Below are 25,360 nucleotides of genomic sequence, written 5' to 3'. Positions count from 1 at the left end.
CTCACATTTGAATAGCATTCAGCAATTTACAATGGGTGCTTGTAAATCTCATCTCCTTGAGTACTCACATTTTACAGACAAGAAAAAAGTAGCTCAGAAAGGTGTGCTGAGCTGCCCTGAATCATGAAGTTTCACTATAAACTGCTGGGATTTTAACCAGGTTTCATGCTCTTTTCATAAACCCTGGACAATTGTTGACATCTTTTATGACATCTCTAAGGCAAGGGGCAAGGGAAATGGGGGCAAATACCCACTGTCCCCCTTTCTCCAGGCTCATACAAACATATATATATATATATATATATATATATATATAGAGAGAGAGAGAGAGAGAGAGAGAGAGAGAGAGAGAGAGAGAGAGAGTGCTCATGTACTAGTGTTGCCAGTGGAAATTTCCAGGGACCTGTGACTGCTCCTAGGTTGCCCCAGTAATCTTGTACCAGACCAGTAGTTCTCAGAGAGACACTTCCGGCCATTAGGAGATTGCTCAGGGATTGCCCAAGGATTAAGTCCTGAGGGCAGAGGATGCAGTGGTCTCCTGGAATATGTGAATGAGCCCGTGAATGCTATAGGGGCCTAGTGAAGCGGCCCAATATTTTATTCAGCTTCCTAGTTTATTGGGCTTAATATTTGTTTCAACTCCCTACTTTACTATACTTAATGTCTAATGCCCTTTGCTCCATTCCTTTATTAATATCTAGCTACCTAAGCAAACACTAGAAACTCTGCTAAACATTTTATATGGGATAGGAACTATTATTAGTTCATTTCACAGAGGAGAAAAGTGAGATGTAGAAAGGAAAAGTAATTTACTTAAGGTCAGGTAGGAGCAAATGGTGAAGCTCCGTATTAGTCAGGATATATTATGTTGCAATAACAAACGACTCTAAAATTTAAATATTTTAACAAAACAAAGTTTCATTTCTTCCTCAAACTGTTGGTGGTAAGAATGGCACCAGTTCTGAGACCAGTGGAGTCAGACTGGACCTTGATTCAGCAACCTTTGTACTTGAGTTCTGGCTAAGAAAGAATTAAGAGCCAAGACTCAAATTATAAGATAAGTTTTATTTAGAATGTCACAGAGGTAGAGGAAGTGAGTAGTAGAAGAAATAGGCTCAGGAAATAAGTTACAGAGGCAAAAGAAGGGCCCCTTGGAGCTTAGGAGAAAGAAGGGTAACAGCCTTGAGAGGATAAGGGGAGGGGAACAGGAAAGGCACAAACATGCTCCCAAGAGGGAGAGGGCTCTGGGTCCTCTGGACTAAGGGCTTTTAAGGGTGGAGATTTTAGGGGAGGTCCCAAGGGAGAATCTTAATAGCATATTAATCAGCTTTCCAGGTGTGTCCTTTCAGGGTCATTGTCTCCTCTGATTGGGCAGTGGGGCACAGGGGGATATTAGGCAATGAAGCTGGTCCTGATGTCAGTCATAGTATTATTTATCTGGTTCAGCTCCTTTTCTGGGCCAACAGCTGAAACATAACTGAGGCCTAGGTGTATTTGATATGGGTCAGAACCTCATTGTCCTGGGGCTTAATGCCTAAGGGTTATTCTCTAGCCCCCATGTTCATTCCTCCTCTAAGGACATCTAATCTGCATGACTAGCAACATGCCAGGAAAGGGCAGGGGAAGGTCTACATCACATGACCAACACATGAAAAGTCAGGGAGTCTAAACCACATGACCAGCAATATGTTAGCAGAGGAAAGGTTATTACCCTGAGGGCAAGGTCCTTGTTTCCCATTTCACCCTTTGTTAGACACGCAGGAATTTCTGCCCTGGTGACCTCCTGTATGTGACCAATTGTCCTTGCTCTGCTCATGTCTGTCTAACTGCCTACTGCAAAACTACATATTCATAATGGTTTGGCAGGGGGTTTGGCTGTTTCACACAATCAGTAGCCTAGGCAGGGAGAGACTCCACCATTATGAAGTTTTACCACCTGGAGTAAATGAGCTCCTATCATTATGGGGAAGAGCAGGAAGGCCTCACACTAGCAATTAAATGCGTTGGTCTGGAAATGACATTATTTCTGTTTATAGTACATTGATCAAAACTAGTCAGGTAGGCCTTTCCTAACAGCTATGGGACTGAGAAAGAGAGAACCCAGTATTAGTAAGTATTGTCAATAATGTCTATCAGCTTGGCAGACTGACTTGAGAGTCAATGACTTTAATCACTATGCTATACCATTTCATCAAGCATGTAACTCCTAGGTTAAATTCCCTTTATAATTGCCTTTATGGGTTTGTTTCCCTTCCTTTTTCCTCAGTTCATTCCTGCATTTCTCCAGCACATATTGAGCAACTAACTACATGCCAGACACTCTGTTGAATGATGAGGATATTAAAATAAACGATATGTGAGCTCTGCTTTTAAGTGCACTTATTTTAAGAAGTAAGTGCTAATGAGTGACATGCAAAACCCTGTGATACAAAGCAGACAGTTACATGAGGTCAGCAACATTCAGCCCACCTATCCTGGGATTTCTCAAGAGGGAGAGTGAGTAAATAATGTCAAGCAAGGTTTCCTGGAGGAGATAACTAGCCTTTGAGTAAAGGCAGGTAAAATCTGGAAGTAAAAAGGTAAAAGGTCTTGGGCATTCTGGGCTGAGGAAAAAGTGTGCACAAAAGCACAGAGGGTCAGAAAACTTCAAGGGTGTACTCCAAAGCACAATTCCATTTGGTTGTGTTGAAATGCTGAATAGAGGAGAGGGAAGGTTAAATGATTAGATTCTTTATGAAGTAATGTTTCTTAGGGACTTTGAACTTTCATGCTTTGGTGTAAAGTGCAGCAGGAGTATGTTTATGCCTGTGGCAAGAGCTCCTATTGTGAGGCAGACTGACAAAGGAGTGGCTTAGTGATAAAGGGCCTGTTGGTGTCGTTATGTTCAGTCTAGGGTGACAGAAGGGAGGGGCTCAAACCCCTGGCAGAAGAGACCTAATAAAGGGTACAAGCTCCTATGGTCTGTTTTATGCCTAGAGAAGAGAGTGGGTTTGGTTCCTTGGAGCTTTGCGCGGTGCCCTATAAAGCTCACAGACTTGTCCTATAGTGCTTGCTGGTGCTGTGCTGAGCTCTGGGGATGCAGTGAGGAATAAAATGCATCCCAAGTGGACACAGCACAGGAAGCATCCTATCTAACAATGCATGGCTTAACAGGATATTCCAGGGTCACCATGTTTGCACAAACTTGCTAATTCTCCTCTTTTTTCCCCCTACCCTATTCTATTTGCTTTTGGGTCTCAACTATCATGCCATGTTTTACCTGAGCTAGTTCAACTTACCTGGCAACAGCCTCTAGATTGACCCTGCACCTGGGCCTCTTGCCCAACCAGGTTGGACTTGCCTTAGGCTACCCACAAGTTCTTATCCTGGAAATATGCCTCCAAATTGCAGCCCCTACTGCTCCCTGTCTCTTCCTCAGTAGTAACTCTGGGATACAACTCCCAACCTTCTTGGAAATGGGTTGCATTACCTTTAATTTTTTCAACTCTAACAACTCTGTCCTATGTCCTGTGTCCTATGTATACAAAAAAGCTACTGTCTTGATGGTGTCCTATGATCTGTGTACAAATAGGCTACTGTCAACATCTTTTAGTTTAGTTGGCTGTTAATTAGATGAGAAAAACAATGAATAGTTATAAACATTTGTATGTCTCTATTGATTTATGACATTGAAAAACATTATCTGAAAATATTTTTTCAATTATCCTCAAACACTCTTGTGAAATGAACAAAGAGAAATCCATCCAATCTCTACCAAAATAGAATTTAGAATTTCTTAGCAGAATAGTCTCTGTGTGTACACCATTTTTTTTTGTTTGTTTCATTTTGTTTCACTACAAGTTCAAAGGTTGAGACCTGGTGACTTTGCTTTTCCCCCAAACCATTGCATTTTAATAAATTAACCCCATCTTGCTCCCACCCCTACTCCCAAATCCTTGGGAATCTGGATCTCAGATTCAGCCTCATCCCTTCCAATGCCCATTATCAGATGTGGCATAGAACATTTGGATGCTGTGTTACAAAAGAACGGAAGCTTGAGCTGTTTGTCCATGGTCAGAGTTCTGCAACAGTCACAAACTGGTGAATAAAATGTGCTTGCCCCTTGGCCTGGAGGTGACACAAATACAGTGTTTGCAATCTTAATCCAAAAATATCCTATCTTTTTTCCCAAATTTAGACCATTTCACCCCAAATCAGGCAAGCTTTTAAGTAACTAGAGCTGTTCCTGCATTAATAACAGAAAACATGGTGTTTTTTAGAACATTTATATTTATATATATAAAAATTAAATATATATAATATATAGTGTTTGAGACTAAAAATATAATACATAATATTTAAAAAAGAAAAATGAAAAAAGGCAGAATAGCAAAAGTTGTGAATGACACACATATACACATTGCTAAAAACTATGATGGTCTGTCCTAACAAAAATATTTCTCTCCTCTCCTAATTATGATCATGGATCCATTTATTATTGGGATTTGGGTAGAGAAAATTCAATTGCAGCCAGAAATGGAGGTTATCATTCCAAGAGTAGTTGGAGTAGAAAATGTGACCATGGGGAGCACTTGGTCTCCTTCTGGTGAAAGTGGAAGAGGTCAAATCTTCTGAGTCACTATTGCTAACAATAGTGAGAGTTTGATTGTATTGGTACCTTGGCTGCTCTATCCCCAGGGTTAGGGATATTCACAAAGGCAGCATCTAAAGATCTCCAGAAGTTAACAGAAGAGCCCATGACCCACTAACACTTGACAAGGCAACTGGTTTGGGCCATCAAAAAGCCAGGAGCAAGGAGCAGGAGAATGGTAAGAATGATAGTTATATGCAAATAGTTTTTTTTTTTTTGAAAGGGCAGGCTTGTACAAGAAACCCCCAGTATACACAGCAAATATTTCTCCAGGAACAGGACCTGGAGCTCCCTCTCACAGTGATGCAAGGAAATGGGATTCTGCCCTTCCTTCCATATCCCAATCCACACATCTTTCTGTCCTCTCCACCAGCCTAGAGGTGGAATGTCAGAATCAAGCTGATAAAGGTGAGGCCTTTAAGAAAGAAGCTGACCTCCAGGAAAGGAGAGGTAATGGCGGGGAGGGTGCAGAGAAGGGAATGGGATGTTTAAATGATAATTGTATAGACTCCAATTATATCCCTGGGTCTGTGCACATGAGTATTCCATTATCACTTCCTCAGTGGTCCCACCAAGGTCAGGATCTTCTCTAATGCCTTTCAGTTGATTCCCTCAACATGCAGCACTAAAATGTTAGAGAAGCCAGGGTTTCTGAGGCTGGGGTGGCCTTGGTAGTACAGCAGTGGGGACATATTGTCCACACAGCAAAAAGAGGCAGTGACTGAGGCAGTTTAGTCCAACTGGTGTCTTGGCTTTTAACCTAATTTTCTTTAAACCCTATATTGACAGACCACTTCATTCCATTTTAAGGAGCCCAGGACTTGTGGCTCCTGATAGAGTGCCAACTGGTTAGTGACAGGGCACAAGGGCAAAGAGATTCCTGGCCAGTGTGCTCCATCCTGTAAAGCAGAAATGCTGCCCTCAAAGTGATGAGGGAAGTAGCTACTGCTGGGAAAAGAAGACACAGTACCTAGGATAGGGTGGTCAAACTAACCATTTTCATCCCAAGCAAGACATTTGTAAGGAAATAGCACTGATCCCATCCCTGGTCACTTTCCTTCCTGACTTGAGGTTTTTGCTTAATTCAAACTCTGTGGTGGGCTTTGAGGGATTCAGGATTTAGGATGCAGGCTAGGCCCTCCACAAAGAAACAATGGCTCACCCAGAATCACAGAACCTCTTTAGGAGCTATAGTTTATGTTATGACTGCTGAACCCATCTATTCTTCCTACATGCTCCTTCACAGAGGGATCAGCTGTAGTCATGCCTTGCCTTCTGGCTTAAAACACCTTACCTTGCAGTCTTGTCCTAGTAAGTGGTCCCTAGCCAGGAAAATGATCCTGAGGACCAAGGTGGCAGGTGGCTATTCCCATTTGTCACCATGGAAGTTGGATACACAGTGAAGGAGTCACCCTGCCCTGCCTTGGCCATGACACCCTTGCAAAACTATTAGAATTCTGAGTGGGGAGGAGTACAGTTACTCAATGGTCAAAGGATAACCCCACATTAATTTTGCTGAGGTTTAAGGTATGCTTTTTGTTGTTGTTTAGGGTCAACAAGAAGTGGACATTCTTTCACAATACTTCTGACAAGATAATGAAACCAGAGGTGAAAGCTTCTTTCAAAGGAACATTTCAACTCCTCCATCCCTAAGCTTACTGTTCTCAACTCCTTGCCAGGGAGGGCCAGGATGTTCCATTTCACCAAATGAATAGAGAATGAGCACAACAATTCTAGATTTGTGCAACCCTTATCCCTCATTTTACAGGCCAGAAAATAAAAGGAAATGAAGAGATTAGGCCAGGGTCACTCAGTAAATGACAGCTTCAGAATGAGGTCCCAGGTTTCCTGACTGCTAACCCCTTGACTGAAACAAAATAGTCAAAGGTGGTCAGGACAACCAAGGTGACCACATCAAGTACTGAGGCACCATACTGGAAGACTACAGCTTTAGACAACAAAGGTCTATATTCAAGAGCACCTTCCACTCCCCAGAAAAACTTATTTCACTTGGACTAACAGGCAGGTCCCAATGCAGATTCTGATTGGGCCAGAGTGCCAGTTGCAGTGAACAGAGATGACCTTGGTGGCTGATGTGTCCCTGTGCCTTGCATGGCAACACTTGCTTGATACCCAGAAGGCCCCAATTAAGGTGTTAAGAAACAGAGAACAGTGCAATAGCTCTGTATTGTGGCTCAGAAAACTAATGGTTCCCACAATGCCAGCTGAGTTACCTAGTAACCTTGGGCCCCCTCCTCTCCATTGTTTCAACAGAATAGGCCCAACACTTAACCAAAATGGGGGCAATAAGAGACTCTGACCAAACCCTGAACAAAAATGAGTTTGGAAATATTTCTGTTTAGATTTTATCTGGGTTACACATGGCTTCTAGCTCCTGCGAAAATAATCAAAATACACATGAATATGTCCCCAGAGGAATCTGCATCCTTAACAAGCTGTCTCACTGAGCTTACATAAAAGGATTGCACAGGGAAGTGTCAACTTCTAGAGGTGGATATGGGTAGGAGCCTGGATCATGTTTCAGAAAGGGTAGGTCCATGGGGCTCTAGTCCCTTTAGGCAGCTGTGAAGCCAGAAATGGAGCTACTTTATTCCTGGGCATTAGCTGATTCTTACCAGCTGAGGAGTGACAAAGAATGTCACCCCACAAACCCACTTGAAAAGGTGGTGATGGCCTTTGGCTGATGAGTGTTTAACTCACTATAGTGAATATAACTAATGAAAGGTGACCATGAGATGCATATCTCATGGGCAATGCATATTCTGGGCATGACACAGAACACCTCACCTGTGTTGTCAGGACTGAGTGAATCAGGACTGCACTCTAAACCCTGCTTCTGGGGAAGGGGAGGCCAGGTATGGATTCTCTTTGTAGCACTGGTTCTTTTTGGTTATCAGGTGGTGGATGAGAAAGGCCATGAGAATGTGTGTGTGCATGTGTGCCTACATGTGCAGATGGTGTCAGCATGGGCCATGGCTGTCTGGAGTGCCCTCTGCACCACCTTACGCAGTCAGTCTGCACTTCCATTTACCAGGCCCTCTCATCAGTCTGTTCCCTAAACTCTGCAACACTTGTCAGAGTGTTTGGGACTCGTAATACCCACTCCCAGCAAAGTCTTCCACACAGGGCTTATCAACAAGGCTCAAGGCACTGCAAAAAGGGGGAATATGATTGATAAAAGAGGAGAAAAGGACTTAAGTAAAATCCATGTAAAGAGCACCTTTCCCATGCCCCCTGGAAGGTGGCCTCTGGGGGTAGTACAGGGTGTCTGAGAACCAGGTCCCCACCCTAAGCCTGTCAGAACCCAACTGCAAGAAGATCTTACCACCTGAATGTTTAAAAATGGATTCAAAGTGTTTAGCAATTGAAAAAGTAATGGAAGGTGTTAGAAATCTGGTGAAGAACATGTGTGCCTCCTTTCCTTTTCATTGGAAATTATATTTGGGTGGGGGAATCCCCACTGCTTTATTATTTTTTTTCCAAAGGAGGTTTTCATTTTATTATTTGATAAATAGCCTATAGTACCCCTACAACTCCTCAGGGAAGCTCCAGAGTTCAAATAAGTTAAGTGAGGCAGACTGGGGAGAGAATGGGGTTTGGGTAGGCTCCCCTAGTATGGGTTCTGAAAAGTGCTAGGTAACACATAGCTGTCTTGCTGGTGAAACGGAAAATGATTCCTAGCTTTCCTTCTTCTGCCACAACCTCCTGACTTATCTGGCTAGCCCCGCACAAAGGAGAAGGAAAGGCAGTAGTGATAATGGAGACATCTGGATCCCTCTGCAGACTGACTGACAAGTGTTCATAATGGGCAGCCAGGATGACTGGCATTTTAATCTCAGCTTAATAAAGGCTGGATTTGAACTCAGTGCCAGGCTGTTCTACAGACAAAGATAGAATAAAGTCTCTTCTGCAGTCCTGAGGAAGGAGAGATGCACCAGGCTGTAAGTGTAGATAACAGAGGGACTTGCCAGGCCATCCTGTTTCCATCTATATGTGCCATAGCCACTCAGCCCTACACGTCCTGTCTCCTAGGCCCAAGCCTATCCATTCCCACATGAATCCCCCATCCACTTATGGGAGACCACAGGGTTAGGATAGAAAGGGAATGCTAAAAGTGCCCTCTCTGCTGTCCATAACCTTTGCTTTCCCCACCCCCAGGTGTGAGTGCAGGTCAGAACACACACATCCTCTTGAAGAAGAAGGAAGGGCGGGCCCAGAAGGCTGAGGCATGCATACAGCACCATCCTTGGATGGGGTGTTTCTGGGAGACCTGTTTTCCCCCTTCCATGGCAGCAGGAGGAAGGTTGGTTGGGGACAGGAGCAATGAGCAACGCACGCCCCTGAATATCAGGGAACAGCTTCTCCTCTGCCCCGCAGAGATGCCCCAGCTAGGTTCTGGCCCCTACACATGAGTCTGCATGCGCTGCTGGAAGCGCTGGCCATAGTCCGAGTGCTGAGATGTGTAGGAGAATCGAGTGGCTGTGGTATACTTGCCAATAGGGTCATATGCCTCAAATGGGGTCCGCTCCAGGGCAGAAGGTGGGACTTGGGGGTAACCCAATCGATAGGTGGGGTACCCTGCTGCCCCAGGGAAGGGATGGGAGCTGAACTTCTCATAGTTCTCGTACGACAGCTGGCTGGTTGTGTCGGTGCCAGCTGGAGTAGCTGGGCCAGGGGCTGTGGGCTCTGGGCCATAATCGGAGGCTGGGGCCCGGTTGTAGGTGTTGAGCTGGGCATAGCCGCTGGAGTGAGAGAGACGGGAAGAGGGGCGGCCTTCGAAGCGGGCAGGGCCGGGGGCACGGTAGTCAGCATAGAGTACTGCCCTGGAAGAGGGTCGGTCTTCGTGGGCACGCACGTTGTAGTAGCCATTGGTGGGGTCCTGGGTCAATGAGAGAAGATGATGGAGGAGGGAACACCCTCTAGTGGGAGTTGGGAGGGGGGGTCATTACCTCACATGGCCCTCAGGGCTCTGTCTTGGGTTCCCAGCCAACCTTTCCACCTCCTTTGCTCCTTCAGGAAACCTTCTGACCTTCTCTCTCTAACCGGCCCTCCACTCCATAACCAAGCCCTCAGAACCCTATACTCCAGCCCAGCCCTGGTGCCCCTGCCCCTTCCCCCTTTCCCACCTTCATCTCATACTCCTCCCGGGTGTCAATGGTATCACAGCGCAGGTCCTGCTTCAGGTCCACATCATCCTTGAAGGACTGCAGAGCAGCAGGTGTGGGGCATTAGGAGACTGAAGTCCTGTTCTTATACCCCACAAACCCCACCCCTCCCCATAGAGAACATCAAACAGGAAGGGTCTGGGGTCATGGGCAGGCTTGAGTTCTATATCCTCTCCCAGCAAAGACTCTGGAATGTAGTGGGAAGTTAGTTACACCCATTTTGTAACTAACACAATGTGACCTTGGGTATGTTGCTGCCCCCGCCCTCTGGGATCCAGTGATGAGGCAGTTGGATGTGAAAAATTCTAGGGGCTTCTAATTCTGACTCTATGTAGGAAAAGGATAGGACAAAGAAAGCCTATGGAGGCCCCACTTGTCTATCTTCTGTTGGAGGAAAACAAGACTGGGAGTATGCATGTGTATGTATACATGCACATGTATGTCAGTGTGTGTGCATGCATGTAAGCATGTAGGAATGTGTGTGAGCATGTGGGTGTGGCAGGACCAAATTAAGCTAACTAAGGGAGGAGAGAGTGACAGTGGTTATTAGAGAACTGAGATAGGGTCCGTCCCAAGCGTGTGAAGACAGGAGTGGGCCAGGAAAGAGCAGGACCCTTACTGAGTAGATGGCTTTCATGACTCGAGTCGCTGTGGAGACGCTGGCAGTATCGTCCTCCCGGTCAGAGTGCATTGTGAGTGGCTCACGGTTCACTGTTTCCACCTTGATGTCCAGTTTCCTTAGGGTCACATCCTTGCGACCTGGGACAGGGGGAGGAAGTCTAGATGCTTTCTGCCAGCCTTTGCAGTGTGTTGTTTCTGGACCTACCTTGGCTGGGATGTGCAACTGCCACCCCCCTGGCCCCTCTGAGGCCCTGCCTGCTGGGGTCCCTGGAAACAGTGAGGGAGGTCTGTGGCCCATGGAGTCCATACTCACTGCCTTTGCGGCGCCGGTAGAGGAAGAACACCAAGGTAATAAAGAAGAAGGTGAGCAGGATGCCCGCACCGATGGTGGCCCCAGCGATGATGCCCACAGGTAACACCTCTTCAGATGAGGAAAGAAAGAAGGCGGTAAGGAGGGAGACACCCTGGGGGTCTAAGCTCAGTGTGAGCTGAAGAACAATCTTGCCAAAGGCCATAAGCTTCAATGGCATCTCTAGATTGTGTCCAGGGTTGGTTTAAGTCAAAGTGGGGTTTGAGAGGAAGGTCTGAATTGCATTTGGGTTTGGGCCTGAGCTTAAGTTTGATCAGAGTGGAGGTCATGATGATGTGTTATCCTAGCCATTGGAGCACCAACTTGACTCTGGCCTTGGTGATCCATCTGTCCCTCTCCTGTAGCCTACCTTCCTGTGAGACTTGGTCTCTCTTTCCTGGGCTGGGCTCATTTGAGGTCAGCTGTCTCCAAACTCTCTGATCTGCCTATGTTTTCTGAACTCTTCTATCACCTGCTCAAGCCACACCATTGTAAAGGCCCCATCCACACTACCCACCCAGAACTCCAACAGTCCACCTTGGCTCCCCATGCTCCCCAAAGCTGGGAAGGACCTGAGACTCTTGCCTCCAGTTTTCACTCCCTTCTTGGAAGTCTGGATTGATCAGATCTGTGTAAAGGGCCTTCCCTGCTGAGATCTGTCTTACTCTATCTACTCTCTTCTTCCACATCAACCCCTAGATGGCACCCTCAGCTAAGACAGAATTGATGATACTCAGTTATTTTCCTTCATCTCCCATGTCAAATGGCTAGTTCATAAAAAAGTCAAACATAATGCTGCTTTTGTCATATTAGAAGTGCCTTAGGGAAGGGAACATGTGCCTCCTATCAGACAAAGAATTCTTGAAGAGGTGGGGAACCAAAACTTACTGGGCATCTATTATATGCCAGGTATTTTATAAATATTCTCTTGTGTAATCCTCATACAAATCCAATGAGGTAGGAAGTGTTATTCCCTTTCACAGATTACTTAACATTTCTTCAACTGAAGTATTTGTTGCCACTGTGTAAGTTCCCCAATTAAACTGAGGTTCCTATAGGGCCAAGTTCACATTGGTCTCTGCATCCCCTAGGGCAGGGCCTGGCATATAGCAGATGCACAATAAATGTTTAAAAAAGCAAGCAGATTTCCCAAGCTGAGCAACAAGGCCAGGTTCTAATGGGGAGGCCCAAGACAGAGTTGTCTCCCTCTGAGCCTGGCCCCAGGAGATAAGAGGGAGAATTCCTAGGCCACCCTGCTCCCTGGCTACAAGCCAGCACTTCTGTCACCTCTCTCTTCCAGCTGGATGATGGCCGTGCCTGGCCCAAAGCTGTTCCAAGCAGTGCAATTATAGTGGGTCTGAAAGTCAGCCTCCATGACGTTGTTGATGGTTAGTGTGGACAGCACCCCACTGCCTGAGTTGGTCCTTTCCACTGTATAGCGTTCCAGGGTCCCCACCTCCAGAAAGTTCTCCTTCCATGCCCATGCCTGTGGTGGGAAGGGCAGGGGATGGTAAGAAAGGGTCAAATAGCAGGAACACCTGACCCATCCTCAATATATTTTTACCTCATGTGCCTGTCTATCCCTAAGCCCAATCCAACACCTTCTGCAACAAATCTAAGCCACAGCTACTTCCTCAAACCTTGGCATTGAACCTGTGATCTAGAAGAAGCAGTGGCTCCCAAACATGACTGAGATATATGCCAGAAACACTCAGATATATCCAGGGACATTCTTTAAAATGCCAGTTCTTGGGACTTACAGCCTAAATAGGAATCTCTCAGGGAGAGGCTCAATTATTTAAGCCTCTATAAAATCTCTATTTTTATAATAATCTCACACAATGTGGGGGTAGCTGGTCCAATGAACCAACATTTGGAAACCCCTGATGTTGTAGAAAAATTCCTGGATGGGGGAGTCAAGAACACTGGGTGCCATGCCTGGTGCTCCCCTCGAGTCCCTCTATGGCTTCCATTTCCCTGCTTGGGTCTCTGTTTCATCATCTGTAAAGTGAGAGGAGCAGACTAGCTAATGATCAACATTTCTTTCACATAAGTCAATCTTAAATCTTAGCTTTAGCTAACCCAGAGGTGGTCCCACATAAACCTGCCTGGCTGGCTCTGGAGACCCAGCCACAGACTCTCATAGTGGTGAGGAATTATCACTCCAGAGGGGTATCCTAGGCTCTTTCACTCCTGACCTCCAGGAAGGCAGCCCCCATTTGTGACCCCTCCCTCTAAGTAGAGTCTGAAGAGTGGGTAATGGCTGAGCACTGGCTCCTTTCCTGGATTAGCTATCCTTGATCTGCAATCAAAGCCCCTGGGAGCCAAGTCACTCTCTGGGAAGCTGTGATAATAAAGTGTCCCTGAGCAGCCCTGGAATCAGCCAAATGGTTATTAAATGTAATGAGGGGTTTGATGGTTAATGGTCATAGAAAGAAGTAATGGTTCATAGTGTAGGGAAGAGGGGAGAGCAGGGAGTGGCGCAGTGAGGGAGCTGGTAAACAGGAAGGCCGAAGAGAGGTTAGTGGGACATGGGACAGGGTGGAAAGGAGAGCTGATGGGGTAGAGCTGAGAGGAAGAGGGAAGAGGAGGGAGCAAGGAAAAGATCAGGAGGAAAGGGGAGGAGATGATGGAGAAGAGAGAGCAAGAGTGTTTGCCTAGGGAACTAACAATGAATCCAGTAAGGGGCTCCCTTGGGCCATCCTCACCTCCTGTTACTATTACTTGTCACAGCAACCCTGTTAGGGCAGGATCACTGCCCTCATTTTATGGAGGAGGATAATGAGGTTCAAAACACTATGCAATTTGCTCAGGGCCACACAATTAAGAGAAGTAGTGGCGTTTGAACAAGGAAAGGGACAGAGGGACAGAAAGAGGATTAGAAGTAGAGATAAGTAGGAGCACAGAGAAAATGGGACTATACTGAGCTGGAGTAGAGAAGTATGTGACTGGTTCTCCTCACACCCTATGCCAGTCCCAGCACTTACAATGCGGTCTGGGGGCGGTGTGCTCCCGATGAAACATTCTACCTTGCCACCGTCACCCCTAACAGCATACTGCACTGCCTCGCTGGAGATAATGGGGGGACCTGCAAGCAGAAGATTCAGTCAGGGTCAGGTAAAATCTACAGTGCCTGCCCACCCAGGCCCAGCCCCTCTTAGGTCACTTACCATTCACATAAAGTGGCACCTCCCTCTCAGCCACTCCTATGCGAGGTACAATGGCCCGGCAGGTGTAGGTGCCAGCATCTGCCTGGGTCACTGACTTCAACAGCAGCTGGTTGCTGTTACTCAGTACCTGGGCAGAAAGAGCAGCCTCGGGTGGGGAGCCAGGAGGCCTGGGCCCCTAGGTCCGTGTGGGCCCCATAATAGATGTATTGGAAAGAAAGCAGGAAGGGCCACAAGTGAATTCCCAGAAGGGAAATAGGGTCCTGAGTCTCTCCGGTCCCTTCCTTGACTTTACAAACAGGTTGGCATTTAAACACACCAACTCTGTATGAGACAGGTGGGCCAGAGGACAGGTGAGATCACAAAAGATGCGGTCTCTTGGGATGATCTGTTCTAGTGAAAATTTCACCCTGAAATCCCTCTTCCTGGCCAAAATGTTTAATGCAGGTCTCTGTAGTGCTGTAGAATTCAACCTTTTCCTCTGTAGTGACCCATTCCAGCTCTTCTACATTCCTATGTATCATTCATTCACCACATCTCTTGCTACCCCAGCACCTCCACCTGGCTCTCTTCCCTCCTTCTACACACAGGTCAGCAAATCCTTCCCACTGCCACTAAACCAGCCACCTATCCTTCAAGGAGGGTGGGGGTTAATCGCAAGCACTGTCTGTCTCCTCCAAATCCCAAGACTAGAAAATAACCAAAGTTCAACTTGAAAACTAATGCTGCACCTCCCTGGACTCCTCCCTCACTGGTGTCTAAGTTTCTTCCTCCCAGCACCTAGGAGAGGCAGCAAATGTCTTACCATGTTTGAGTCCTTTTTGGTCCAGGTGAGGGTGAGGGGGGGATTCCCAACCCAGACACATGTGAGAGTCACATCAGAGCCAATGTCTGTAGTCGTAGGTTTAGGGTCAACTACAATCCGAGGGGCAACTGAGGTAGAAGGGAGCATCTTGTTAGGGTCTCAGTGTTATTGGGGTCAGCTCCAACTGACATTCTCTTTTCTCTCCAGTCCGTCCTGTGTCTATTTCCCATCTCCTCAGCTTCATGGGGCCTACCCAACTCCATGCCAGGCCCTTCTGCTCCCATGTCCCACCCCTGCCCTCAGTCCCTGCCCCTGTACTTGCAGCTACTCACAGTGAACATTTACTAAAGTGCTGACATTGGTGTTGCCCACTTTGTTGTAAACCTCACAGGACACAGGCTCCGTGAAGAAGGAATAATCAACATTTGTCTCATAGCGACTCTCATGGGCATCTTCAATCAAAAAGCCCCCCTTGGCCCATCTAAGGGAGAAGGCAATATAGGAATTAGGGCTTAGAGTCCTCTCACATACATCCAGGGGCATTGCCCTTCTTAGTACCCTTCCTAGAGTGCTCCCAGACCTTGCTTCTCATACCTGTAGCCCAGGATTTCAGGATTCGCTGTGGCCTGGCATGTAAAGACAACATGCTCTCCCTCTTGCACAGTCTGTGGCTCAATGGACAGGGTCACTGTAGGAGGGTCTGCAAAGCACGGGACAGGAAGTCAGGATCTTTTCTGTACCTCAGGTTTCTTTTCCTCTCCTTAGCATATACACTTGGACACTACCACTGTGCAGTGGTCTGGGAATTTGAGTTTGCAGTGGACCAGCTCCAATAAATATACCTGTCTTTCTCATCTTTACTCCACTGAATCTAGGGGGCCATTTAGGGTGATGATCAAGGATGATACCAAAGGAACAAATTAGTCAATCAGTGTAAAGGCCAATGGTGGCTACTAGGCACCAGTGCGGGCTCCTCTGGCTCACTAAAATGTATGGGGGTGTGGCATTTCTCCAACTGCTGACCATGATCCCACCCTACCCAGGGTAGAAGTAATTTATTGAGCATGTACTGGCTAGTATACTCCAGGCCAGATGCTCTTACACTATACCTCATTTAATACTCACAATTCTGAGAAGCAGGTACAGGTCCAAAATTCCTTATCTGAAACCCTTGAAACTATATATTTCAGAATTTGGAATTTTTCAAATTTTAGAAGGGTAATAGTGTGTGTGAACTGTTTACCATGCAAGACCTCCAGCAGAGTCTGGGCAACACCCCACAGTGACATACATTAATACCTCTGCAGTGAAACATGTGACTATTCAGATTAAGTGGGTTAAATAAAAGACTATAAAGAGCAGTGGTTCAGGTTTTGCCACCAAATCACTTTTACTTTCGAATTTTGGATAAGGAATTGTAGGCCTGTGTTTTATTTTCTGCAGATATATAGAATTGGAAACTGAGGCTTGGAGATATTAAATAATTGCCTAGAGCCACATGCTGGTTTAGACCCAGAACTGCTCAGCTTACAGCCAATGACTCTTTACCAGTCCTCACTGCCCATGGGTCAAATCAGAGAAACTTCACAGGATGAAGAAAGTGAGCCTCTGTTCTGGGGCCCCTGGAGGATTCTTCTGTACTTCTCCATGATGCCCACATTCCCTTCCCCACCCAACTCTTCCAGCCTGCTCTCCCCCTGGGACCCTGCTCACGGTGCACATCAAGCTCAATGGAAGTCTCCTTGCCACTCGGGTTGGCCTCGTTCACGCTGCGGCAGGTGAAGACTCGCCCAATGTCCAGGTCTGTGGGGTTAATGAGCAGCTGGCTGATAGTGGTCTCCCTCTTCCCATCCTTCAGCAGTTCCTGGAGTAAGATAAGGGTGGAAGACATGGTCAGGCTAAAAGCCCATCCTCTGCTCTCCAAATGACCCAACTCAGATCTGGACTTGCACTGGAGGGGCACTTTAACCTGAAGCTCAGCCACCATCCACAGACCCAACCTCTTCTCCAAGTTTGCTTTCTTTTTCTTTAGTAGACTTTATTTTTTTAGAAAATATTTCAGTTTACTTAAAAATTGAAAGAAAATTTCAAAGAATGCCCGTATGCCCTCCTCCTCCTCTCCACAGTTTCCCTAACAGAATACATTAGTGTTTATATGTGTTACAACCAATATTAACACATTATTACTAATGTCCATAGCTTACATTAGAGTTCACTCTGTGTGCTACAGATTTTTGCATGGTTTGGGCTTGATTCCTAGAATTCTTTTAGTCCTTTAAGTCTTTAGTCTTTAAATACCTCCTCTTCTACAAAGTCTTCCTTGGCCATCTCAGCCTCCAGGACTCTCTCACAGCCTGAACTTGTGCCTTTTATAAGGAATCTATTCTGTACATGGTTCTAGACACATTCTGCCTTGCCCCTTAAGATACTGTGCCTGAGCATTTCTGAGTTGGTTCTCTCCTACTAGACCACAAACCCCTAGAGGGCAGGGAATGGACTCACAGGCTCAAAGTCTCATATGGGCTCAGTGGTAGCTGACCTGAGGTCCCCAAATATGATCAAAGGAACCCCGGGGCTGCAAAATGCCTAAGGTACACCATACTATTAGCCAAAAGTAAGGTCCGCCCTTTGACAACAATATATACATCTCTCCTGGGCCTGAACAGTACCAGCCCAGTGCAGTAACAGTGGCTCCTTTGTGCTGCTTGGCAGAGCCACGGGTCTTTAATTAACATGAAAAAAGGGAGGTGGACGACAAATGGTCATTAACAAATCAGCCTGTTAGGTTGCCAAAGTATTTCAAAGCATACAGCCCTGAAGGAGAAAAATAACAAGAGTTCTTGGTGGTGAAGAAGTTAAGCACCACGGAGGCCAAATTCTCATTTGTCATATGGTGAAACTAAGACCAAAGAGAAATGAATTGTCTAATATGGCAAAGACAGAGCTAATCCAAATTTGTCCTGGGGCCACCCTCCAAAGTACACAGGTGAGCCTCTCTTTCTGCACATGGGGAGTGTTTCTTGCAGCACCTAGCAAAGAGCTGGGTACATATATGTTTGTCCACAGATGGCAGAAGGAACTCTGAACAGGAGATCACTGTTAACTTTACCAGGTGATCCTGGTCAAGTCACTTGATGTCTTTCTCTACCACAGGCTCGTCTATAAAGTGTACACAATGATCCCTGCCTCCTTAGCCTCTTAGTTGTCCCAAGTGGGAAAATGTTCCAACTAGATGATGAGGGAAGGGGGTTAAGGTGCTCAGTAGGCAGAGCACAGTCTGACATAGGCACAACAGCCAGCTCAGCTTCGTGCCAGGTGTGTGACCTGGGGCAATAACACCTAACTTAGAAAACTCTTGTGAGGTTTAAGAGATACTATACACAAAGCTCAGTATACACAATGCCTGGTACACAATAGCTTCATCAATGTAGCTATTATTACAATTGTTCGTAGTCTCTGCTCAGCTACAGAATGGCATCATGAGCCTGGAAATTCACTTCTCTTTTCTGGGCCTATATTTTCCCAACTGTATAACAAAAGGGTCGGTCCAGGTAACCTCTAAGTCCTCCTCTTTCATCTGCATTCCCAAGTCAGACTCAGCGGGGAAAGGAAAGGTGACCTGGGGCAAAGCCCAAGAGGAGCTGGGGGAACATGCAGGGTCTCACCGTGCTGGCCACAGCACCCTCCTGCTGAGTCCCATCCCGGAACCAGATGATGGTAGCAGCAGGCTTGGCATTAAAGGCTCGGCATGTGAGGTTGTGGGGGGTGCCTGCTTGCAGCAGAAGTACAGGACCTCCATCAATCCTAGTGTCCTCTGGAGGGACTGTAGGGGAGAGCAGAACAAAGTCAGTCCAGGGTGCAGTGCAGACATCATTGCCCCAATGGCCAAAACCTCTGCCTCTGAAGCCACCACTTGGCATGACCACTTCAGGGTAAGGCAAGGCCCTCAGCTTATGTAGATTTCATGCCCTCCTTCAGTTATTCTTCCATAGCCTGTACCTTATTCCAGTACTATATCCCCTGCCATTGCTCAAGGATACATACAGATGAGGGGAGTGGCCTTAAATTAGGAAAAGGCTGGGCTATATCAGGGTTTAAGTACAGCTCAGACCTTGGGGGACCTGGCACAGAAAGGTGGCTACCTCCACAGAGTTTCTTCCATTCCCTCTTGTCTGCTTCTCTGTCCTGAAGCAGCCAGATGAGTGACTCTATTATATCAGTCTTCCCAGTGGACTCTTTGACTCCATTCCCTGCTGGACCCAACCCCTCCATCACTGTTAGCAGGTCATTTTCTTAGGCTTAGTAGCACTAAACCTATGCTACTTCTTTGCTCAAACACCTTCACTGGCTACCAACTGCCATGGGTGAAAGTTCCAAGCACCTCAGCTTACTGTAAGGGGATCCTCAGGCTAAGTCCTTGCACTTTCACACCTCATCTTTGCTTTTGCTCTTCTTTCCTTCTTGACTTCTGTTGAAGTGCTATCCACCCTGTTTGCATCCTAGTTGCTGCACAAGGCCTTCCATACCATTTTCCCCTCACCCCCCAAACACCACCTCAGTAGTCCTAGCCAGGCACTCCAAGTTCCCTTCACCATCTACTTTGTGTTTGGGTTACTTATGATGATTACCCATACCACTTCCCCAATCAAAGCCATTATTCCTGGTAAAGCAGGGACGCTGTCTCATCTATATTTATAGTCTCCAGTGCCCAGAATGTGTCTGAGGTAGGCTCTTGCTAAGTGCTTAAGAAGTTGAAATGAGGATGTTTGATACTCCCATAGTCTTCTAAATGCTCTGGTGAATCAGACTACAAGATTCCTATGGTTATGCCCAACTCATACATGCAGAGTGGTAGGAGGGGGAAAGCATCAGGCTACCTTGGTTTTAAATCCTGGCACCTTCGTTTTCCTGTCTTGTGATCTTTGGTGAGTCCCTCAAGTCACTGAGTCTTAGTTTCTTCAACATAACAGTGCCTGCCTATGCAACCCTCGTGAAGGCCAGGTGAGGCACTGAATACAAATGGTAATGTGCACGGCACACAGATGACATGTGAAATGTGTTCATTTTTACTGCTCAGACAAGAGTCAGCAGTGCTTCCAACTCCTGGCTAGCAAGTTATCCACAGAATGCCTGGCTACTCCCCTTTGTTACTGGTGTACCTAGTTTCAGTGCCAGATGGGTGCAGATTTGGAAATGGAGTGGGAAGGAGAGAAAAGTAGGAGGACATGGATAAAGAGCTGCCACTCTGGGTCTTTTCCTTGGACCTCTCAGAATGACTCTCTATTTGTCACCTCTGTCACTAGCCCACCTTTTTCTTCATATCTGGGGCAAAGTAAAATAGACTGTTGATGTATCTGCCCAGCCATAGTTATATAGCATGTGTTCACACATGTTTGTTTATGAACAAATTTTTATCTTCATGACAAATTTGCATATAAATATGTACATGGCATTGGCCTCCATTTCCTTCTTTGTAAAATTTTAAAATGGACATTGATACCTATTACGTAGGGTTGGTATTGTGAAAGGGAAATGAGATCAAGAATGAGAAGGTACCTATAAACTCTAATGCGATGGACAATATTTCTACTACATGTTGAATGCTTACCAGGTGTGAGTCAAAGTGTCTTTTGTATATGATGACCCTTAATCCTCATCACCAAGTATATTTCATTAATCCTTCCATGGTAAATACCATGAATCCAAGTTTATAGAGAAGTCACTGAGGCTCAGGGAGGTTAAGCAAATATGGTCAGAGACAGGATAGTGAGTTAAATGGCGAGACTAGGAGGTGGACCATGCCCACCAACAGTGGAGCCATGCTCATCACCGTTGCACTTGAGTTGTTATCATTGTGAATAATGAAGGAGCTCTAGGTCTGTAGATCTATATTATAACTGTGTCTGTGTCTGAGGGGGTTGAGAGTCAGCATCTCTAAGTCTTGCTGCAGGAAGAATGAAAGGCCATTCTTTGAAGAAGGCTAACCTGGGGTGGGGTTTGGAGGAGAGAACACTGAGGGGTATGGCTGTCGATGGGGGGAGCTGATGTGCAGGGAGGCTGACACCAGGTACTGCACACAGTCTACTCTCTTGACTCTGCCTGTACAGTGTCTGCGCCCTAAGGCTGCCATGAAAAAAACCTGTGTGTGTGCAGGTAAGCAAGGAAGAATGAAAGAAAGGTACTGCCTTTTTATTACCTCCTTGAGGCTGCAGGCAATAGTTTGAGAATTAAAGAGAGGCAAGGAGGGGGAAAAAGTAGTCAGAATGACCTTTCATCTCTTCTATTCTTGGAGCCTTTTCTTGTTCCTCTCATCTATTCAAATCACCCAGATAGGCTACAAAGCTCCATATCCTCAACACAAACCATGCCCTCCAAACAAGCTTTCCTATCATATGGCTCTCCCTCATTGGTTTGCAAGCTTTTTAATAAGGTACTCCTCTATGCAGTGTCCCCATCTATAGTTACTTCTTCTAGGAAGCCTTCCTTGAAAGAACCAAGCCACTGGATACCATTATAAGCCCTGTTCCTGCAATACTCAGGAGCTTGGTTGGCCTTTCTTCATTACTTTTTATTTCTGCCTGTGCTCAAGTAGGAAAGGGAAGGAACAATTATCAGGGCCTTCTCATTAAAATGGGAGTTTTCCAGGGCACTTACTCCAACACCCAAAACAGAGGCAGTTAGGGAGGGAAAAAGAAGAGAAAAGGTCTCCTAAGAATTTCATGGGTCCCTTGGAATGCCTGGTCCAGCATGGAGCTCACACACAGTCTAACAAGGGATGGAAATGTCTTATCTTCCCATGCCCACCCTAGTGGTCAACTAACTCTTGCTCCCTCACCTCAATCCTGCTTCTTGCAAATTCTTCCCATTCTGTCCTTACCAGAGGGGAAAATCAAGTCATACACCAGCCTTAAGCCCTAGTCTTTCAGGGTCTTTATTGTCCAACAATATTGTCTGTGGAGTCTCTCCAGTCTTCATTTATTTTGAAACCTCACATTTCCCAGACCTTCAGTTTACAACTTCTTGCACAGGGAGCAACAAAGTGGTGGATGCTAAGAAAAATGTAGTATCATTATCCCATGTAACCAATAAGAAAACTAATGTCCAGAAATTGCAACCTCTTCAGACTGTTGGTGCAAAAATGGCTCAGGTCTCCTCACTCCTATACCATGCCTCCTCCTGCCATACTCAAAGTATTTGTCATGCCCCACTGCCCACCTCAGAAAAAAAACTTCCTTGTGTTCAAGCTCACTCATTACCTCATTCATTCCCCCCATCCTCCTTGTGAGCTTCTCCAACTTCAACCAATTCTGATTAGGAGAGTGGAAAAAAGAGGGTGCATGATAGATCAAATAGAGGCAGGAAAAAAAAAAAAACAAGGAACAGAGTTGATAACAAAGGGAGGAGAGAGAGTCACCAGCAGACACAGTCAAGCAGAGACAGAAGCACAAGGGAGGCAGAAGCCCAGCGAGAACTCCTGACCTTGAGTGAAACAGAAAGACTGATGGAGCCAGAGATCCTGCAAGAGAAGCATGGCAGAGGTAGAAAGCACATCACAGCTAGCTTCATATTTGTACTGTGTGCAGGAGAGAGTCACATCATTATAAAAATGGCCCCCAGTGTTATCACAGAGGAACTTCTGATCTGTGCTTCTTGGGTGGCAACTGAGAGACATTACATCCTCCAGAGCCCATCCAGATGTAGGCAGAACCCCTTCCCCAGTCCTTAGCCCTCAGCCCATTTCTTCCAGTCCTGCTTCCCTGTTTCCAGAGGAAGTATCTAAGTGATTCTGAGGAGGAGGAGGGAGTGATAAGGGAGGAAAGGAGGCAGAGAAGGGAAGAGAGGGCTGAGTGTAGCTGAGTCAGGAAGAAAAGGAGCAAAGAAGGCAGTTTCTGGGGCTCAGAGGCAGCAGAGTGGAAGAAAGGGTAGGAGAAGCTCACTTACCAAAGCCCTGTCTGCTAGGAGAGGCTGGGTGAATAAGGGCTAGGTCTCTATCACCCCAACACTTCTCTGCTTTGGCATGGAGAGCCTTACATTCAGAAGCAGAGCCCAGTCCTGAGCAGAGCTCAGTCCTTGAGCAGCCTGCACACAGGATGCCAGACTTCACACATCCAAGATGTTTCACCAGTGGCTCTTCACATCCCCATTTTGCTTTCTACAATCTGAACCTGGCTTTAGAAGAAGTTACAAGAAGGAGTTGGGGAGGGAAATCTAGGGAGAGACAAGGAGAGTGGGGGTAGGCATGAGGCCAGGAACAGAGAGGGAGAAGTGAAAAATGAAAGCAGTAATTAGAGAAGGGGAGGGACTGCCAGGATGCCATGGTAAAGAGAGAGGAAGAGTAGGCTGAGGGCACTGAGGGATGTTGGGAGCTATTACTGAGCACGGTGAGTTTCGCCCGCCGGGAGCGCAGAGCAGCCTCGGTGGCCTGACATTCATAAGAGGCATCATCAGAGAGCTCGGCATCAGTGATCTCCAGGTTGTACTGCCCGGTGTCTGCAGAGCCCACGACCCGGTACCGCGGCCATGCTGCAGGAACAGAAAGGGGGAGCCCAGTGTGAGCCCCATCCCAACCTGGGAGCCAGCCTGAATGACAGCATATCCTCTGCCCACTTCTCATCCCCCCACATCAGGGTTCACATCCCATTCCAGGGCCAACACTCCACCCTCTGCCCTCTCCTGGGACCCCATCCCAGTAGATAAGGATGAGGTCCCAGATGTGGACACTGTGATGTCATAAAATCCCAGTGAGGCTAAGAGCCATACAGCAGGAGGAGGAAGGGACAGGGTGGTAATGGGAGGTTGGCTGAGTGTGGGGAGAGTATAAGTAGGGGATGAACAGGAGCAGATGAAATCTGCAATGCAATTTGAAGAAAAATTTCTCATAATAGAAAAGAGAAAAATATAAAGGTGACAGCAGAGTGAAAGGAGAGGAAGAGATGGGAAGATGCATAGTGCTAGGAAATATAAGGCATTGGAGCATAGACATGAGCTCACTGGGGCTAGAGGAAAGTTTGAGGAAGACGAAGGTCTTACTCTCACTTGCCAAGGGAAAAATGGATGAGGCAGGGTCCTGTTAGCTCCCTAAAGGAGCCTCTAACCCAGAAATTTCTATTCCCTGAAGAAGCTGTGGCTATGGCAGATGGTCCTCAGAGAACCTGGCCCTATGCAATTCAGTTTCCCTTGCTCCTGCCCAACCCCTCACATTCTCCTGCCCTCCCCTTCCCCACCATCAGCTTCCTCCCATTATCTTCCTCTGTCCAGAAGCTATTGATTCTTCTCACTCCACATTGACTTCTCTTTCCCTCCCTCTCTCTCTCCTAGTTTCTTTCCCTTTCTATCATCAATAGATCCACTGGACCCATCTCTTTCCTTTACACAGATTTCTCTAAATATACAAATTTCACCCATCTGTATTAATACATAACCCCCACAGCAAATAATCTCAACCCTTTGGACAATGATAAGAATAAAAATATATAGTCTCATAATTTTATCATTATACTGCTTTACAGTGGACAATGTGTTTTCACAAAGTATATTCTCTCATTTGGTTCAAAATTCACAAATGCACTTAAAAGGCAGGAAGAACCATGGCTATACAGTGGTAAACTAAGGCCCAGAGAGGTGAAGTGACTTTCCTAAGGTCACCCTGTTGGTAGTGGCAGAACAAGACTAACACCAGGTGACTTGATTCCTCATCTACTCTGTCAAGTAGCCTTTCCAAAAGAATCTTTACGTGCTTTGGCATACAGGGCATTTTTTTGTTTATTTTTTTTTTCTTTATTTTTTACTGATTCATATTTGCTTCAGCACTGGTTCCATGGAGCTTAATAAAAGCCCATTGAATAAATAAATAAGTGCTCCGCTGATATTAAAATGAGTTTTTGGCCTCTGAGCAGACATTGCCTGGGCAGGGGGCAGGAGAGGGGCTAGAATAAAGCCAACCTGACATAAAAGTTGCCTGTCCCTTTCTTGCTCTGCAGAAAACTCTCTCTCAGCACCTCCTGCTTCACATCTTTCTGCTTGTAGCAGCACTCTTGGTGTCTATTTCTCTGTCTGAAGCTCTTTTACATAAATATCTCTTGGTTTCCTTTGATATCTCAGGCTTCTCATTGTCTTTCTTGAGCCAGTCCACAGGAGGAAACACAGAACTACAGGGTTTGGAAAGCAGTGGAGACAGAGCTCTGGAGGAGAGAAAGAGAGCCTGACCCACACACTCAGAAGAGCCTGGAGCACAGAGAAGGGATACTGAGTCCAGGAGTCTATTTTGGGGGATGGAGGGGTAGTGGGTTAAAAGATTGGATAGTCTAGATGTTGGGCTAGCTGGGTAGTCCCACTCACCTTTGAGTCCTTGGCCCATGCCCAGTGCCAGCCCATCCTTGGTCCACTGCACAATTCCTGAGTAGTTGAGCAGTACGCAGGGAAGCACGGCCCTCTGTCCGGCCACCACAGTCTGGTCGGCTGGCTCCTGGCTGAAGCGAGTCTGGGTCCCTGGCAAAGCCAAAGCTGGCACTGGGTAAGGATATGCATGAGGAGAGGGGCTCCCACAAGAGGCAACCATTCCCAGGCTCCTGCTCCCACCCTGCATCAAGCCCGAGAGATGAA

At 46.5% G+C, this 25,360-nt stretch overlaps 1 protein-coding gene across 4 annotated transcripts in view; it reads right to left on the bottom strand.

Annotated features, from left to right (window-relative positions):
• Positions 1–2,813: 2,813 nt before the first annotated feature.
• KIRREL1 (kirre like nephrin family adhesion molecule 1) overlaps positions 2,814–25,360 on the bottom strand; it is a 116,669-nt gene continuing 94,122 nt past the window's right edge. The window contains exons 3-16 of one of the 4 annotated variants that reach the window (XM_045841425.1): positions 25,097–25,246; positions 23,132–23,281; positions 18,424–18,581; positions 16,472–16,622; positions 15,353–15,458; positions 15,091–15,239; positions 14,759–14,886; positions 13,957–14,131; positions 13,774–13,874; positions 12,074–12,272; positions 10,751–10,858; positions 10,436–10,575; positions 9,778–9,855; positions 2,814–9,530 (exon numbers count right to left, since the gene is read on the bottom strand). In XM_045841425.1, the coding sequence (XP_045697381.1) occupies positions 9,054–9,530; positions 9,778–9,855; positions 10,436–10,575; positions 10,751–10,858; positions 12,074–12,272; positions 13,774–13,874; positions 13,957–14,131; positions 14,759–14,886; positions 15,091–15,239; positions 15,353–15,458; positions 16,472–16,622; positions 18,424–18,581; positions 23,132–23,281; positions 25,097–25,246 (2,270 nt within the window). In that variant the 3' untranslated portion in view covers positions 2,814–9,053. Of the gene's footprint in view, positions 9,531–9,777; positions 9,856–10,435; positions 10,576–10,750; positions 10,859–12,073; positions 12,273–13,773; positions 13,875–13,956; positions 14,132–14,758; positions 14,887–15,090; positions 15,240–15,352; positions 15,459–16,471; positions 16,623–18,423; positions 18,582–23,131; positions 23,282–25,096; positions 25,262–25,360 lie in introns of all 4 variants that reach the window. The other 3 variants (XM_045841424.1, XM_045841423.1, XM_045841422.1) reach the window with 3 other exon arrangements.

This window comes from Phyllostomus hastatus, unplaced genomic scaffold (genome assembly GCF_019186645.2).
Source record: "Phyllostomus hastatus isolate PE091 unplaced genomic scaffold, TTU_PhHast_1.1 phas_contig_36, whole genome shotgun sequence".
Classification (NCBI taxonomy): domain Eukaryota; kingdom Metazoa; phylum Chordata; class Mammalia; order Chiroptera; family Phyllostomidae; genus Phyllostomus; species Phyllostomus hastatus.
Note: the sequence above shows the minus strand (reverse complement) of the source record. Positions and strands in the feature narration are given on the sequence as shown.